The sequence below is a fragment of the Triticum aestivum genome, chromosome 3B, assembly GCF_018294505.1.
Source record: "Triticum aestivum cultivar Chinese Spring chromosome 3B, IWGSC CS RefSeq v2.1, whole genome shotgun sequence".
Lineage (NCBI taxonomy): Eukaryota > Viridiplantae > Streptophyta > Magnoliopsida > Poales > Poaceae > Triticum > Triticum aestivum.
The window spans coordinates 590,894,831-590,908,731 of NC_057801.1; the positions used below are offsets into that span (position 1 = coordinate 590,894,831).

Genomic DNA, 13,901 nt, shown 5'->3' on the forward strand with positions numbered 1-13,901 from the left:
GAGTGATGCTAGTCGGCCGTACATCACCCAATGGTAGTGGCTCGTAGACAGTGAAGGGAATCACAGTAGACCCAAGACCACATAAAGCATGGAAAGTTTGACTTCCTATCAAGCATGGAATACTGAAACTGGCAGGCTCATCTAAGTTGAGAGGTAGCTTATTTGAACAAGTGCACTACATTCCTTAGTAAGAGTAACCAGTTCTGGCTCGTTAATGTTTCACTTATTTGCGAGCTGGTCCTTAAAGAACTGTGTATACATCGGCACCTGTAAGACACCATCAAGGATGGGGGGTGTAATCTGCATATCTGTCATCATATCCAGAAACTTTGCAATCTGCTTGTCTTCAGTTGACTTCACAAACCGTTCTGGAAATGGCAGCTTCGGGTTAACAGGTGAAGCAGATTGATGATGGATCATTAGGAGCAATAGCTGCTGGTGTAGAAGAACTAGGCTGTGAAGCAGAAGTAGTGGACTGTTGAGATCCCTGCGGAGAAGGTATTGGGCCGGCTAGGGTAGAAGGCAGGTGGTACGTACAACGCTGGCATTGGGGAAGAGGATCGGTTGTAGTCTTACCACTCCGACTAGTAAAGGCTCCACGTGGGTGAACTTCAGGTTGAGCTGGAAGTCTCCCTTGTAGATGGTTGTGAGGCTACCAAACGAGTGGTCAATGTTTGCATAGAAGAATCCTTACACCTAATATTGTCACTCCTTTTAGAATACCTGTATACACCTACATCAGCAAGATGTAGTTTTATTAAGTCGGCTTCCATTCCTTATTCGGAAGGCGTTGGATACTTGATATATGCTAGGCTATGTACTCGGCCCACCATTGTGCATGCTGTTTTAGGAAGCATATTTTGATCCTTATTCAGGGAAAGCTCATATCCATCAAAAACCAATCGAAGTCCAGCTTTATCCCGAGCATCCGTTGTTTCCCCCGATTGAAGATCCGACACGACGCCCTCTCTTCCATCTCCGGCTTCCTAACTAGATCTGTTTACCCCTGCTTGAAAAAGTATTTCCATTCGTAGTTCAGGGTTTCCTAGTCCCAGGTTTATTCGTAACCAGCTCCCTATCCAGGTCTTCCTCCTCAACAGCTATCTTTGTTTGACAGTGTTCGTTGCTAATGCAATAGTAATATATGCTTGCTTTCTTCCTGTTCGCATATCCATATCGAAAACTCTTCTTTCGTAGGCACATTTACTTCAATTCAACTACTTCATTGATGAATCAATTTGAGGAAATTCAAAAATACCTTGCTCTCCTTCGCAACTGCCTTCTTTTCTGTGCCTTCCTAGTTTGCCAACCCTATGTTTGATTGCGAGTTCCGGCGGGGTGAGTACCTGGACGGACAAGGGGTTCCTTTTCGATTTCCATTTTAGAGCTTCTCTCTAGTTCGAATATATAGAACTTCCTTCTTAGAAATGGAATACCTTCACCTTAGAAGGGTGTTCTTCCTACTAGTGAAACCAGATCTGCCTTTTTCGGATAAGCCGATTCCAATGATCGGACGAACAATACTTGCTTAAACCTAGCACCCTGTTGCCTTGCTTTTCGTCCAGCCGTACCTGCCTCGCCGCTCGTGATACCCAGGAAGGGCATCCCTCACTTCCCAGATCATCTCGCACTTCTTTTGTCACTGGCACACATGCTCTCGTGGGTCTATCACTGAGAAATCCCTTTTTGCTGGGCGGTGTGGTAAGTAAGACTAGTCGATGGACAACTACTGACTGAATAGGGAGAAGATGCATTTTCCTAGGCTCTTTCTACTTTGCTCATTGGGTATAGCCGTCAGTGATCCACAAATACGGCACTTTTGGATTCCTAAAGGGATAGGATAGTTCTTTCTAGGCTTTAGAGGTCTCCCCTTTAACCTAGTACTCTTAAGAAGGCCGGGTTAAGCTTCTACTAGAACTGTTCTATCTACGAAATTGGAAAGTAGGGTCAACTTGCCATAATATATAGCCCAACTTGATCCGTCTTAGAGTAGCTGCCTATGGAACCGCCCTCGAGTCAACAATGCACCCGATCGCGAGCCTTATATGAGTTTCATAGTCAGCCTGCTCTTTCAAGAACGTGCCTTCTAAACTCATTGTTCCGCTTGCAGATTGGAGTTTCCTACTGACTATCCGGGTTCTTGATATCGCCGGCCGGGAATAAGTACCTATCCCTTATGGGAATCGAACCCGTGTCTTTGACATGAAAAGACGATGTCCTAACATCTGGACGAAAGGGACCAAAAAGCTATTTTTCATATACTTAAGAGAAGAGAAGTGGTTCCTTTTCTTTCTATACGAAATACTTGATGCACTTATTGAATGGAAACTTGAATTGCGAGAAAAGGTGTGCTATGCTTCTTCATTCTCGTAACTCAATCAATATCAAGAACATAAAGAGTTTGTATAGAGATGGATTTCTCTGCGGTTCCAAGACTTTTTTTTGAATGGCTCGTGTTGCGCTAGTGACACGAGGGTAAAACGCTCGAGTTATCTTGCTGACTCAAGGAGGGAAAGGCTCCATTTTATTTAGTGAATGGAGGAAGAAACAACCATAGTAACTATCCATGAAATTGATTGATGGATATGAGAGTGGTGCAAGACCGGGATAGAGGAACCATAGGAATGTTATGTCAGGTTCCTTGCTCACTTCTCAAGCCCAATATCATGCCTCCAACTTAGACTTTCATGCTAGAATTAAGAACCCCCCTAAACAATGACAGCGTACCGAGCGGGCCCTACGTCTATCGGGGAGCTCAAATCCTCACTAGAGTGAGGCACGTCTCGATCAATACATCTCGAATCTATAGAGAGAATGTTATTGTTATGCTGTCCCCACTCTGGAGTATGATTGACCATATCATCCAGCGAGTGGTCTTAAGCGCTCAATGCATCCATACTGAACTCAAATGTGCATGCTTCGGAAGAGAAAGTAATGTGAACTACTAACTGTTATGCCGGCTTGGCCCGATCAAGACTTCTATCCCTCAGAAACTGTCTCGCGTCTTATCCGTGTGCGCGGTTGAGGAAATTGGACTTCGTATTCTTCCTGGGTCTGGCTCGGCTGGAATCTACAATCTACACCTCTCCAAACACAATATCTTGAGTACCTGGAGAAGTTCTCTTTGTCTTCGAGCTTTTATTCCTCAATCCACTTATTCGTTCCCTTCTTTCATATACCTCCCCACCAATAGATAGATACAAATGGGAATAACCGAACCACGTCTACAAAATGCCAGTACCATGCAGCTGCTTCAAAGCCAATGTGATGCTTCTTGGTCAGATGACCAAGATATTGGCGAATACCACATACGATCAAGAAAAGAGTACCTATAATCACATGAAAACCATGAAAGCCAGTTGCTAAGAAAAAGGTAGAACCATAAATACTATCCGAAATAGTGGAGGGTGCTTGGTAATATTCCATTCCTTGAAAGCCAGTGGATACTAGAGCCAGTGAAACGGTTGCTACTAAAGCGTAAACTGCTCGTTTTTCCTTCCCCACGAGTATAGCATGATGAGCCCAAGTTACGGCAGCTCCGGATGAAGGGAGAATAGGGGTATTAAGAAGAGGGATTTCCCAAGGATCTAAAACCCCAATCCCTTTTGGGGGCCAAATACCTCCGATCTCTACCGTAGGTGCTAAAGAAGAATGAGAAGAAGCCCAAAAAAAGCAAAAAGGAACATAACCTCCGAGACTATGAAGAGAATAGAACCATATCGAGGTCCTAATTGTACAGCTTTTGTATGATGCCCTTCCAACGTGGATTCACGTAGAACATCCCGCCACCATAAGAACATGGTATAAAGGATAAATATTAGGCCCAAACTGAGAAGTGTTGCACCCCCTTGAAATGAGTGCATGTACATCACACCTCCTACGGTGGTTGCCAAAGCTCCGAGTGAACCCGAAATAGGCCATGGACTTGGATCTACCAAATGATAAGAATGCCTCTGAGATTGAATCATAAACCACTCTGCCCCGGTTGTATGTAAACCCCCCTTCACCCCCATCCCCTAAAGTGGTAAAGAAGGAGGCTCTTTTTTGTCTCATTAGGACAAACAAATAGGAAGGGATAGTTCTTTCATTGCATTGATAGAAGTGAGACTATCAAAAGATCTCTCTATTATTTAGAGAAAAGAGTTGGCGTGGGTTCTACCAACGAAACGAATAAGTTTTTGATTGGTCTTTATCATTCGGAACCCTCTCCGTATTAGTAAGAAAAACACACCTAGACTCTGACTTCAATGGTGGGAACAACCTCAGCACTCCGGCGTGAACATGAACAATCATTCTATGCAAAATTTCATGTATGATAGTGGTCGATCCCTCGGGAGTGACATTCATTACTTTGGATTTTGTTCACGCGGTGATCTTCTCTCTTTCAAAGAGTAATACCCTTTACGTAGTCTATGTCTGGGGAGACAGGTGCGGTAGAGAGGTCCCCCACTTCGATTCCTGTCCCGTTAGCATCTCCGATCCGAGAGTTGGGATGACTCTGTTAGTTTCGGTCGGGAGCCGGACAGTAATGGACCTACAACCCTTGCTTGTGGACTAGCTGCAGAGCTAACCTTTGTTCTATTGGTTTGGTGGTTTCTACCAAGACGATTTCTTTATGTCCATCAAAGAACCTCGAGATGCTAATCCACGAAAAACGATACGAGAAATGTGAAAGAACTCAACTGCGGAATGAGGGCGACCCGTGAAAATACCTCGGTTTCTTACTCGTGCCATTGAACTCTTTCTTGGCAACTTGGACAACTTATAACGATGTTTGTCCCGCATATCAGACGGAAGATCGGGTTACAAAATTTGAAAGCTTTCGTCTCAATGCATATTTAGCCGCGAGCAATCTACATTTGTGATCTCGTATATTTCGTCGCTTCTCCGGCATCTTACTTAGTTTCCCCCTTATCTTTTAGCAAAAAGCCACTCCACAGTAGTAAAGTCTCATCTTTTGTATTGGCCGAAGTAAAAATAGTCACATTGAACCCTCGAATATGCTCGAAGATCTCGAAATGATCTTCCAGTTCCGGGGAGAATTCGCAAAACTCCGTTTCCATAAAGAATTTGATGGAGTTTTCCCGTATTTCGACCGGAGAATCCAACATAGACATTACTGTAAAGATTCTGACCAAAAAATGGTACATTCCATGCCCTCGGAGAACGCTTTGTCGTGCAAAGTCACTGACATATCCAGTGTCTTTTTCGGACCCCAAGAATGGATTAGATCGAAACGACTTTCCTGCTTGAAAATAGGGGCCCCTTTGTGTCTGTATGAATCTCTGACCGCACAATATCTCCATAGCCAATTCTCCAAATTGGATTCTGAAATCAGAGGCAGCTTTTGGTACTAATCTTATTTCAAACAATCCAGGAACTTCCATAACATTGGCGTGATTCAGTTTGAGCAACAGATCTTGACATAATACATCTTCGTAATGAAAATGGAGTGGAAACATCATGGCTTTTCAGCTTTTTTGAGAATGAGCACTGTGAACTATCCGCTTCCAAAAGGATAGTTGATCGAACCGAAACCAACATCAAGTACGAGTTATTATGCGCCGAATCAAAAGAAGTGTACTTCCTTTACGCTTGATGTAGGATTTACCTATTAATATGAAGTTCACTCTTCTGCTGACTTGAGTCCAGAAGGGAAGCGACTGATTTCCAATTCTTCTTTGCTAGCGCTTGACTCCTGTGGAATTCCATTAACAAACTTAAAAGAAAGCCTTTTATTTGGTTTTTGAGATACTAGTTATTTATAGGTTAAGTTCGATATTTCACCCCATGGGCCGGCTAATTAATTCAAGTAATTCCTGGAGGGGACTCAATCGAAGAGATTGCCTGCCCATGCTACAATTCCTTACTCAAAAGGACTAGAGTGCTCAAACAAATAGGAGATGAGAATCTAATTGATCCTTTCTAGAATAGAATATAAAGAGAAGTTTGTTCTGCCCATCTATCTAGAGAATGAAAAGGAACTAATGCCACTGATAGGAAATACATAGACCGTACGCCCACTTACCACTCTACCACTTCAATTCAATGATGGACTTCACCAATACCGATACCAAACCTAGCTTGAGAGAGATTGATCATAGGCATGTGGTGAACGATACCGAGAGAAAGAGCACTGAAATGAACCATATCGAGCACAGGTCTCACTCTACAAGTCAAGTTCGATGAGCTCTTAGCGGACCTGTGCCTACTATCTACTAAGTGTGTGCTAGGGAAAGAAAGCAAGCTGAGCAGTTCTCACTCTGTCCGGTGACCAAGAAAGCTTAAAGAATACTGTAAAGTGATCACTGAAACCTCATACCGATTCGCCACGTGAAAGCGGGGTTAAGGTAAGGCAGGAAAGACTGGCGCCGAAAGATATATATGTTTTGAAGAGAGAGATCCGCAGGCAAAAATCTTGAAGGAAGGACTGACTGAAGGAAAGACCGTAGAAAAAGCCGAAGAAGATGCGAATCAGGAAAAGGGAGACGAGTTCCAGTTGTTAGAAAGACCAGTGCCCGAAAAAGCAAGTCGGAAGGGGATCCGGATGTTCAGTGCTTAAAGAAAAAAGATAGGTGTTGCTCTGTTGTTTGCTTTGAGGTTTCCCCTAGTTGGGGAGACCGAGAAGAAAACCAGTAGGAAGGCGATCTGAAGTCTAGTGTGAAAAGAGATAGTTGCCCGCCTCTTGATGGAGAATTGAAAACATCCCAACGTATCTTTCACTAATTAAGTAGTAGTGAGGCGTCAGTACGTCAACTGGAGAAGAATGCTTGCTTTTCGTATCACTGGTGTAGTGATTGATACGGTCTTTGCATATTGAACAACCTAAGAGTGGAAACACCTTAATCGCTTCTCCAAGCTTATCTATATATATTTTTCGATGGAAGCAGAAGGAAAGGCTTAAAGAAGGTGACAAGAAGAGAAACTTATTAGTTCGTCGTATTCAACTTATCATTCCAATGAGAGGTCAAAGTACGAAAGAAGTTATTGATACCGATTTAGGCGAGCAGCATAGCCTGGCAGAGCCAGAGGAAGAAGTTCGTCTTGTTAGCGAGTTAGCGAGTAGTTTCCTTTAGACGATTTTCGCGAGCATACTAGCTTTTCACGAACGCAGAGGAGAAAGAAAACCAACAACCAATAGGGTGAGGCAACTAACTACCAATCCTTTTATTGAATAGCCGCGGCGTGGGTAAACATAAAGAAGCCACAGAAGAAATCAAGCCAAAGGCTTCTCACTTTCTAAAGTAGTAAAAAATGGATCCCCGTTTCGAGGCACTTGGCGTAGATCTTTGAAAATCGTTAATCGGGTGAGCCAGCTATTATTGAGGGAGGCCAGGTCTACATACGTAATATCAAGTTGCTCTAGTTGCGTGTCTTTCATACGGAAAGATGGGTGTTTTTATCCAAGCAAGGGAATAGAATAGGTAACAACCCCCCCCCCCCTCACATCAAGCCTGTACGCTAGCTACCAACATATACTATGGAGTCCATGGCTACCTCCGCGGATGGAAGACCGTAGATTTTCCACTTTCGCTAAAGAGTTGAACTCTGACTGAAAGGACTTGACACATTGCCAAGGTGATTTTATTAGCCAGCTGTGGGATAGAGATCTGCGCTAAACGAGCGATAGCCTCTAAAGAGTGCCGAAATAGGATTGGTTCCTTTTTCTAAAGATCCGAGACTGGTGAACGTATTGCATAATTTAAAGAAGCCCATTTCATTAGAGGGAGGGAGCCCTTCCTAGCTTTCTTTATTTAAGTGCTAGTGTCAAATGAGACTGTTGCCCGCCTTGGAGGGGTTGTAGCGAAAGCTCCGAAGTCCACTTCTTTACCAACTTGAATTCATAAGGATACCGAACTCTATTCATGCTCAAGTGAACCACGGGTGATGATATTCCGCTGTTCCGAAATCAAATAGGAAACGGATGGCGCTTGAGTTTTTGATCTCGGCATGAGAAACTATTCCTCCTCCTTTTGCTTATAATCACCTCACTTCCCTTATAATAATATAATAGTGCTTGTATCCTGGGTCATGAGGTTCCCCTCTTCAGTCTGATAAGAAGAAGTCAAGGTCTCGGTTCCGTATTAAGTAAAGATAAGGAACCCGCCCAGAGGATTTCTTCGGTTTCGGTAGGGAAGCCACTAGTTCGTATCACGCTATGGTTGAGGGACCTTCTCGGTTCAAAGCTAACAAATAGGTCTCATGTTAGCACTCAATCGCTAAGAGCAGCCAACAACTTAACTTGTAGGCTTTCAAACCTGCTCATACGGTAATGGCGAGGGGTTTTGCGGATCCCTTTCTCTATTAGTTTCGGTTGATAATGACTTAAGGTGAGCAACGAACCTCCAATCACTTTTTCAGGAATACACAAAGAGAACCATCCGGTTGCACTCAACTGCAAACTAAAGGAACTCCTAACAAGCAGGGGAATTTCTCCTTTGTTACTAGTCGGGACGACCTAAATCCTGTGGTTAGTTCGGACAGGGGCATTACAAACGAGCTATGCTCTATGATTTCTCTTTGTTTACACGGGTGAGTGACCTACACCTTCCAATCTATGGTTTCACCCGCGAGGTAGAACTTTCTCTAAAGCTTCTTCGCTCCGTAATACACTTGCGCCTTCCTTTATAACCATGCACTCCCACTACTTCTTTAGGACATGGCTGACTTGCTTATCACAAGTCGTCTCCCGAAAAGGAAAATATCGAGACTGAGATGCTGCTTGGAGTCTTCATTCTCTAGGGCAGAGCTCACTACCACTCATTATCGGAGGGAGACGTAATAATACTGAGCTATTCTTCGATTTCCTTGCTTGCGAGATCAAAAACTGGGTATCGAACAAAGAAATCTGCTCACGGTACCTCTTACCTCAAAACTTCTATTGGATCCGAGAGAAGAAGAATTCCAATTTGAATGTGCTCATATCCAACTACCCGAAGGGACGATATCAGGAAAAGCAAAAGGTGCATGGGCAGTTTCAAGTTGTTTTGGTTGCGCAGCTTTCGGTCACTGTGTCAGCCGAGCTCTAACGCTTCAATAAAGTGAGAAATCATGGTACCTTCACGTCTACCTTTCCCAAGGGCTAGTTCAATTCCAGAGAAATGCAAGCAATCGTACTGGACTCCTGCCGCCTGCTAGGCTCACTATACCAAGTTAAGTTCCTCCAAAGTATTTTCATCATCGGTATCAGCAGAGTCACAAGATAAGGGATAAAGATAGTAGCCCATAGCTCCTTTATCAATTTCCTTCTGAAACTTAGTAGGGTCTAACAATGTTGGAGAAGTAGTATTGCTGCTGTCAGAAAGAATAATGGTTTCTTACCCATTGTGACAAATACTCATTGTTCTGGCCTTCCAATCTAAATTGATTGGACTATGACGATATAGCCAATCATAACCCAGTATAACATCATTGCTTTCCAATTTTAGTAGCATGATGGTGTCTTGAAATGTGTGCCCTTTAATAAGTAGTATATGCAGTGTAAGCTCCAGTAGTTAATTGACCTCCTCCAGCCACTTTGACAGTAAACAAATGTTTCTGACTCTCATATCAGTGAAGCCCACACCACCATAATCTTTAGGGGTGCATAGGTGTTCCCATCTGACCATGTGAAATTTCTTCTTCTTACTCCCAGTAGAAGTGATTTCTTATTGTATCAACTTTTTTCTGTATTTTGACAGGCAAAGTGTAGCAACCCAGAAGGTACATAGGGACATTTGATAAACATGCATTGATCAATATATCTCTTCCTCCATAAGAGAAATGTTTGCATTGCCAAGAGTCCAACTTCTTTTCTACCTTTTAATGAAAAAAAATCATTAGAAGATATCTTGTCTTTGCTGATTGGTAATCCCAGATATTATATTTTATTGGAAATTTGCCTATCTCACAGTTATATCAGCTACCCTCTGCTCCTCCTCTACACTCAACACTACTGTGAAAATATCACCCTTCAAGTAATTGACTTTCATGCCAGACATTTCCTCTAAACAGTAGAGAAGGAATTAGAATCCAGTAATAGACTCCATGTCATTATGCAAAAAAAAAGCAAAGTATCAGAAGCATATTGCAAATGACTAACCCCCCCTAGTATCAGATGTGGTACCAAACCTCTAATCACACCTGCTTCCTTAGCTCTATCCAGAATTGCAGATAGTGCATCACCTACTAGGTGAAAAAGCAAAGGAGAAAGAGGATCTCCTTGCCTCAAACCTCTGAAAGTAGAGAAATATTCTCGCCAATCTCCATTCATATTCACACACACTTTGCCTCCTTCCACTGCTTGTCTAATCCAATCTATCCACCTGTCAGGGAAGTTTTTCCTGTGCATTACCTCTGCCAAGAAAGGCCACTGAACTCTATCATAAGCTTTTTCAAAGTCCAACTGAAGCAAAATTACTTCAGAGTGAGAGGTTTTCAACTCATGCAAAACTTCATGAAGAATTACACATCCATCCAAAATGTACCTCCCAGGAATAAATCCAGTCTGAAGAGAGCTGATTACTTGTCGAGCCAGAGGAGTAAATCTAAGTGTCAGAGCTTTGGTACTAGCTTTAAACATAACATTTAGAACACATATGGGTCTATACTGTAGGATACTATTAGCATCCTTAATCTTTGGCAGTAGAGAAATGACACCATAGTTTAGTCTGGACAAGTTCAACCTGCCATGATATAGCTCCTGAAGCATTTAGATTAGTATATCTCTCAACTGGGGCCAAAAAGCTCTAAAAAGCTAACAGAGAAGCTATCTGGACCTGGAGCAATATTTGGTTTCATGCTTTTCACCACCTTGTCTATCTCTTCACTCATGAAGTTAATACAAGTGAGGACTGATTTCTGTCATTCATATAATTCAGAAGAGGAAGGCCGGTTGAGTGCTTTCCGCGTAAGACTATTGAGTTTCCAGCTGATTGCCCATATTTTCCAGGATAGGATTTGTCCACTTGATTGAATTCATGTCATTGAAGCAATGAACTTGCTAGCCAGCGTGCCAAAAAGGTTGCTGACTTTGGGTACACAGAGTAGTGGCGAGAAAAGGGCTTGCGTCTCAGCTGTTTCGCTTGATTCGGACCTTGTGGTTGTAGTCACAGGGTACAAAGATAACCCCACAACCATTTGTTGTATTCTTTAAGTTAATCACTCGTAGTATGTTCTAGAATGAGATGAGATCCAGCTCAAAGGTGAAGACCTCATTCTTTGAACCCTCCCGGGCAGTTCCTGTTCTAGCTTCTCTATCTCTAGCAAGTGATACGAACAACACAACATCTTCTCCGGTCGTAGGTCGGTAGGGCTTGCCCTGGCTAAGAAGTGGAATAAAAAATTCCCGGTTTCTTGACTGTTTCTGAGATTATTTACCTTTATTTACATGAAGATGCACGGTCTCTTACACTTTTCCTAGCTTAAGTTGGAGGATTGGTAAACAAACGGCTCTGCAGCTCCGTTCGCTTCGGCACCACTCCCTTGCTTCTTATCGAGGTCGGTGCCAACAAACAAGTCCCATTCGAGCAATGGAATCTACATAAGAATGTAATCACTGTGAAGGATTCCACTCACCGATGCCCAGGAAAATGGGCCTCTGAAGAAAGCAAAGACAATATCTGTTGAGTGCGAGCCCCGCTCCCGAAGATACCTGATGATAAGTATGTTATCGAAGCGTTAAAACGAGAGTTCACATGTGTAAAAGATTCCCACATTCCGTGAGATTCGTTGCCTACCAAAGAAATGTGCAAATAAGCCTTTTTATTCGATTTTGCCTCTGCTGATCCTGCTCATGCTTTTTTTTCTCAATTGGTAAAGTCTCTCATCCTTGCAAAGTGGAAAAAGAGATGGGCGTCGGATCCATGTTTCGCTAATCCCGAGCTTTAAGAGAAGTGAATGCCCGTGGGGAAACGAAGAAGGCCTAGGGTTATCTATTGAAAACCATGCATGCCCAGATCTATTACGAAAGTTGGAAAAACACAATGGCCAAATGCACTTATTTCGAATAAGAATGAGGCAATCGATCATCTGGACGAAAGGGATATGGAAAGTGGGCTTGCTCTTCACTCTATAAGTAAATATAACAGGCATCCATGGTTAACAAGTAGAGACTTCTCCTTTCTCTAAAGAGCCCAGAGCTCCTACTAAATAAGATGTATTGTGAGCACAAGATGGACCTAAGCTCCTCTCTTAAACCAAGGCATACTCTACTGGCTTTCCCGTGGAAGTTTTAGAAGGTGGTTAGGTTAAAGATAAAGTGGTTGAGCAGTGAGAAGTGCACCGGAAGTGTACTTCGAGCGATGGGAAGCTAGCGTGAAAGGTGCTCCAGCTTGCTTGCTTGGTCAAAACAGGCTTTAAAGACAGCTTTCTCTTTTTCTATCTTACTTGGATAGTTTAGGCTTTCTTTTCCTTCCTCATTCACTAATCTATCATGACCATCTTCTTTTCCTCCCTGAACTTATTTGAGTTGGTTTCAGTTGGTGAAGTCACCGGTATGGTATGATGGTTTAGTACCGTGCTCCTATAGTCCCATTGCCATCTTTTGGCTTAGAATTTGACACTTGATCATCGGTCTTCTAGGTCAAATGGGTGTCATCCCTTCTCAGCTTCTCACTTGAAGAACTATGAGATCTCTTGGTTCCAAATGTTAGTTATCCTGTTCTCGAACTTTTTTGCCTGCTTTGTCTCAACGAAAGCTTTTAGCCCATCCAGCTCGAATGAAGCTAGCTCTTCCCCCATAATATGCTTTCCTTCGGGGCAGGTTCTTTAAAAAGAAAAGAAGAAAACATAAGACCGGTTGACTTCTCCGTCCTCAGCTTGTTGAATTGCTTGGTGGAGTTAGGGCTCCCATATAAAATGTATAGTCAGTGGGTGGAGTGCTATCAACTAGGTAAGATGCTGATAGTGTCACAGAAGTACTTAACCTTGAAGATCAAATAGGATTTACCATTTCTAGATCAGACCCGGGGTCAGTTCGAAATACGACTCCCGTAAATAGATCTGGTCGAGGAAAGCATGTTGAATATCCGGTTTCATAAAAATAACTACATTCTCACATTTCTCGATCAGAAAACTAATAAGATAAAAAATGCCATCATTCTTATTTTAGAGAGGTGTCCCCAGAAGAAGATTTCTTCAGTATTAGCTGAATGTCTGACTTATGGTAGGAAGCTGTAGTTAGGGACGCCCCTACTTTATTTACAAGATGAAAGAGATCCGTATCAAGAGCTTATTCTTTTGGCTTTAAGCATGGCGTTTTCATTCATTTGTAACTATATATATAAATATAGCCCTTGCAACCATGTCCCGGTCTACCCTTTTCCCTGATCTTTGGACCCGTCCACTTAACTTGAGCTTACATCTTGACCCTTGTATGTAGATTTCTGATTTCCTTCGCAATGAACAATCTATTCTCCACTTTTGAATAAAAACACCAACCACAACCGACCCAATAGTAGGAGTAGGCGGCAGTGAAAGTGCCACAGCCAGGGGAAGTGCCAGAGTCTAGAACCGAAGGTGGTTGCCACCTGATAAGATCCAAAGCACAGCAAAGCCCCACGAAAGCAAACAGTACGGGTGGAGGAGTTACCGTGGGCACCGTGTTGGTTCAATCTCTCTATAGGTAGTGTGAAAAACCCTCAATTCAAGAGTTCCTGTTGACGGTCCCATTCCTTACTCTCTTTTTTAACTAACTTAATTGTAGTCCGCATTTCATTCTGCTGAGGATTTTGCGTACCACAGCTTTCGATCGACCAATACCCAATCCGCTATTAACAAGCAGTTGGATAGAGCTTCACCAGAGGGATTTGGTGTAACAACCCCCTTTACTGCACACTCAATTATAAGGAGATTCTTTCGGGTTAATGCAAAACTAAGTTCTTTTCTCATAAATCAGGTCAAAATCTTGAAATCATGCCAAA

The 13,901-nt window shown here is 42.8% G+C and overlaps 1 protein-coding gene and 1 pseudogene across 1 annotated transcript; both read right to left on the reverse strand.

The window, feature by feature from the left end:
* Nucleotides 1-3,113: 3,113 nt before the first annotated feature.
* Nucleotides 3,114-4,195, reverse strand: LOC123065819 (cytochrome c oxidase subunit 3-like; annotated as a pseudogene).
* A 700-nt stretch (nt 4,196-4,895) lies between these two features.
* Nucleotides 4,896-5,474, reverse strand: LOC123065820 (60S ribosomal protein L5, mitochondrial-like). The gene has a single exon (XM_044489033.1). The coding sequence runs from the start codon at nt 5,463-5,465 to the stop codon at nt 4,896-4,898; it is 570 nt and encodes a 189-aa protein (XP_044344968.1). The 5' UTR covers nt 5,466-5,474.
* Between the last annotated feature and the right edge of the window lie 8,427 nt (nt 5,475-13,901).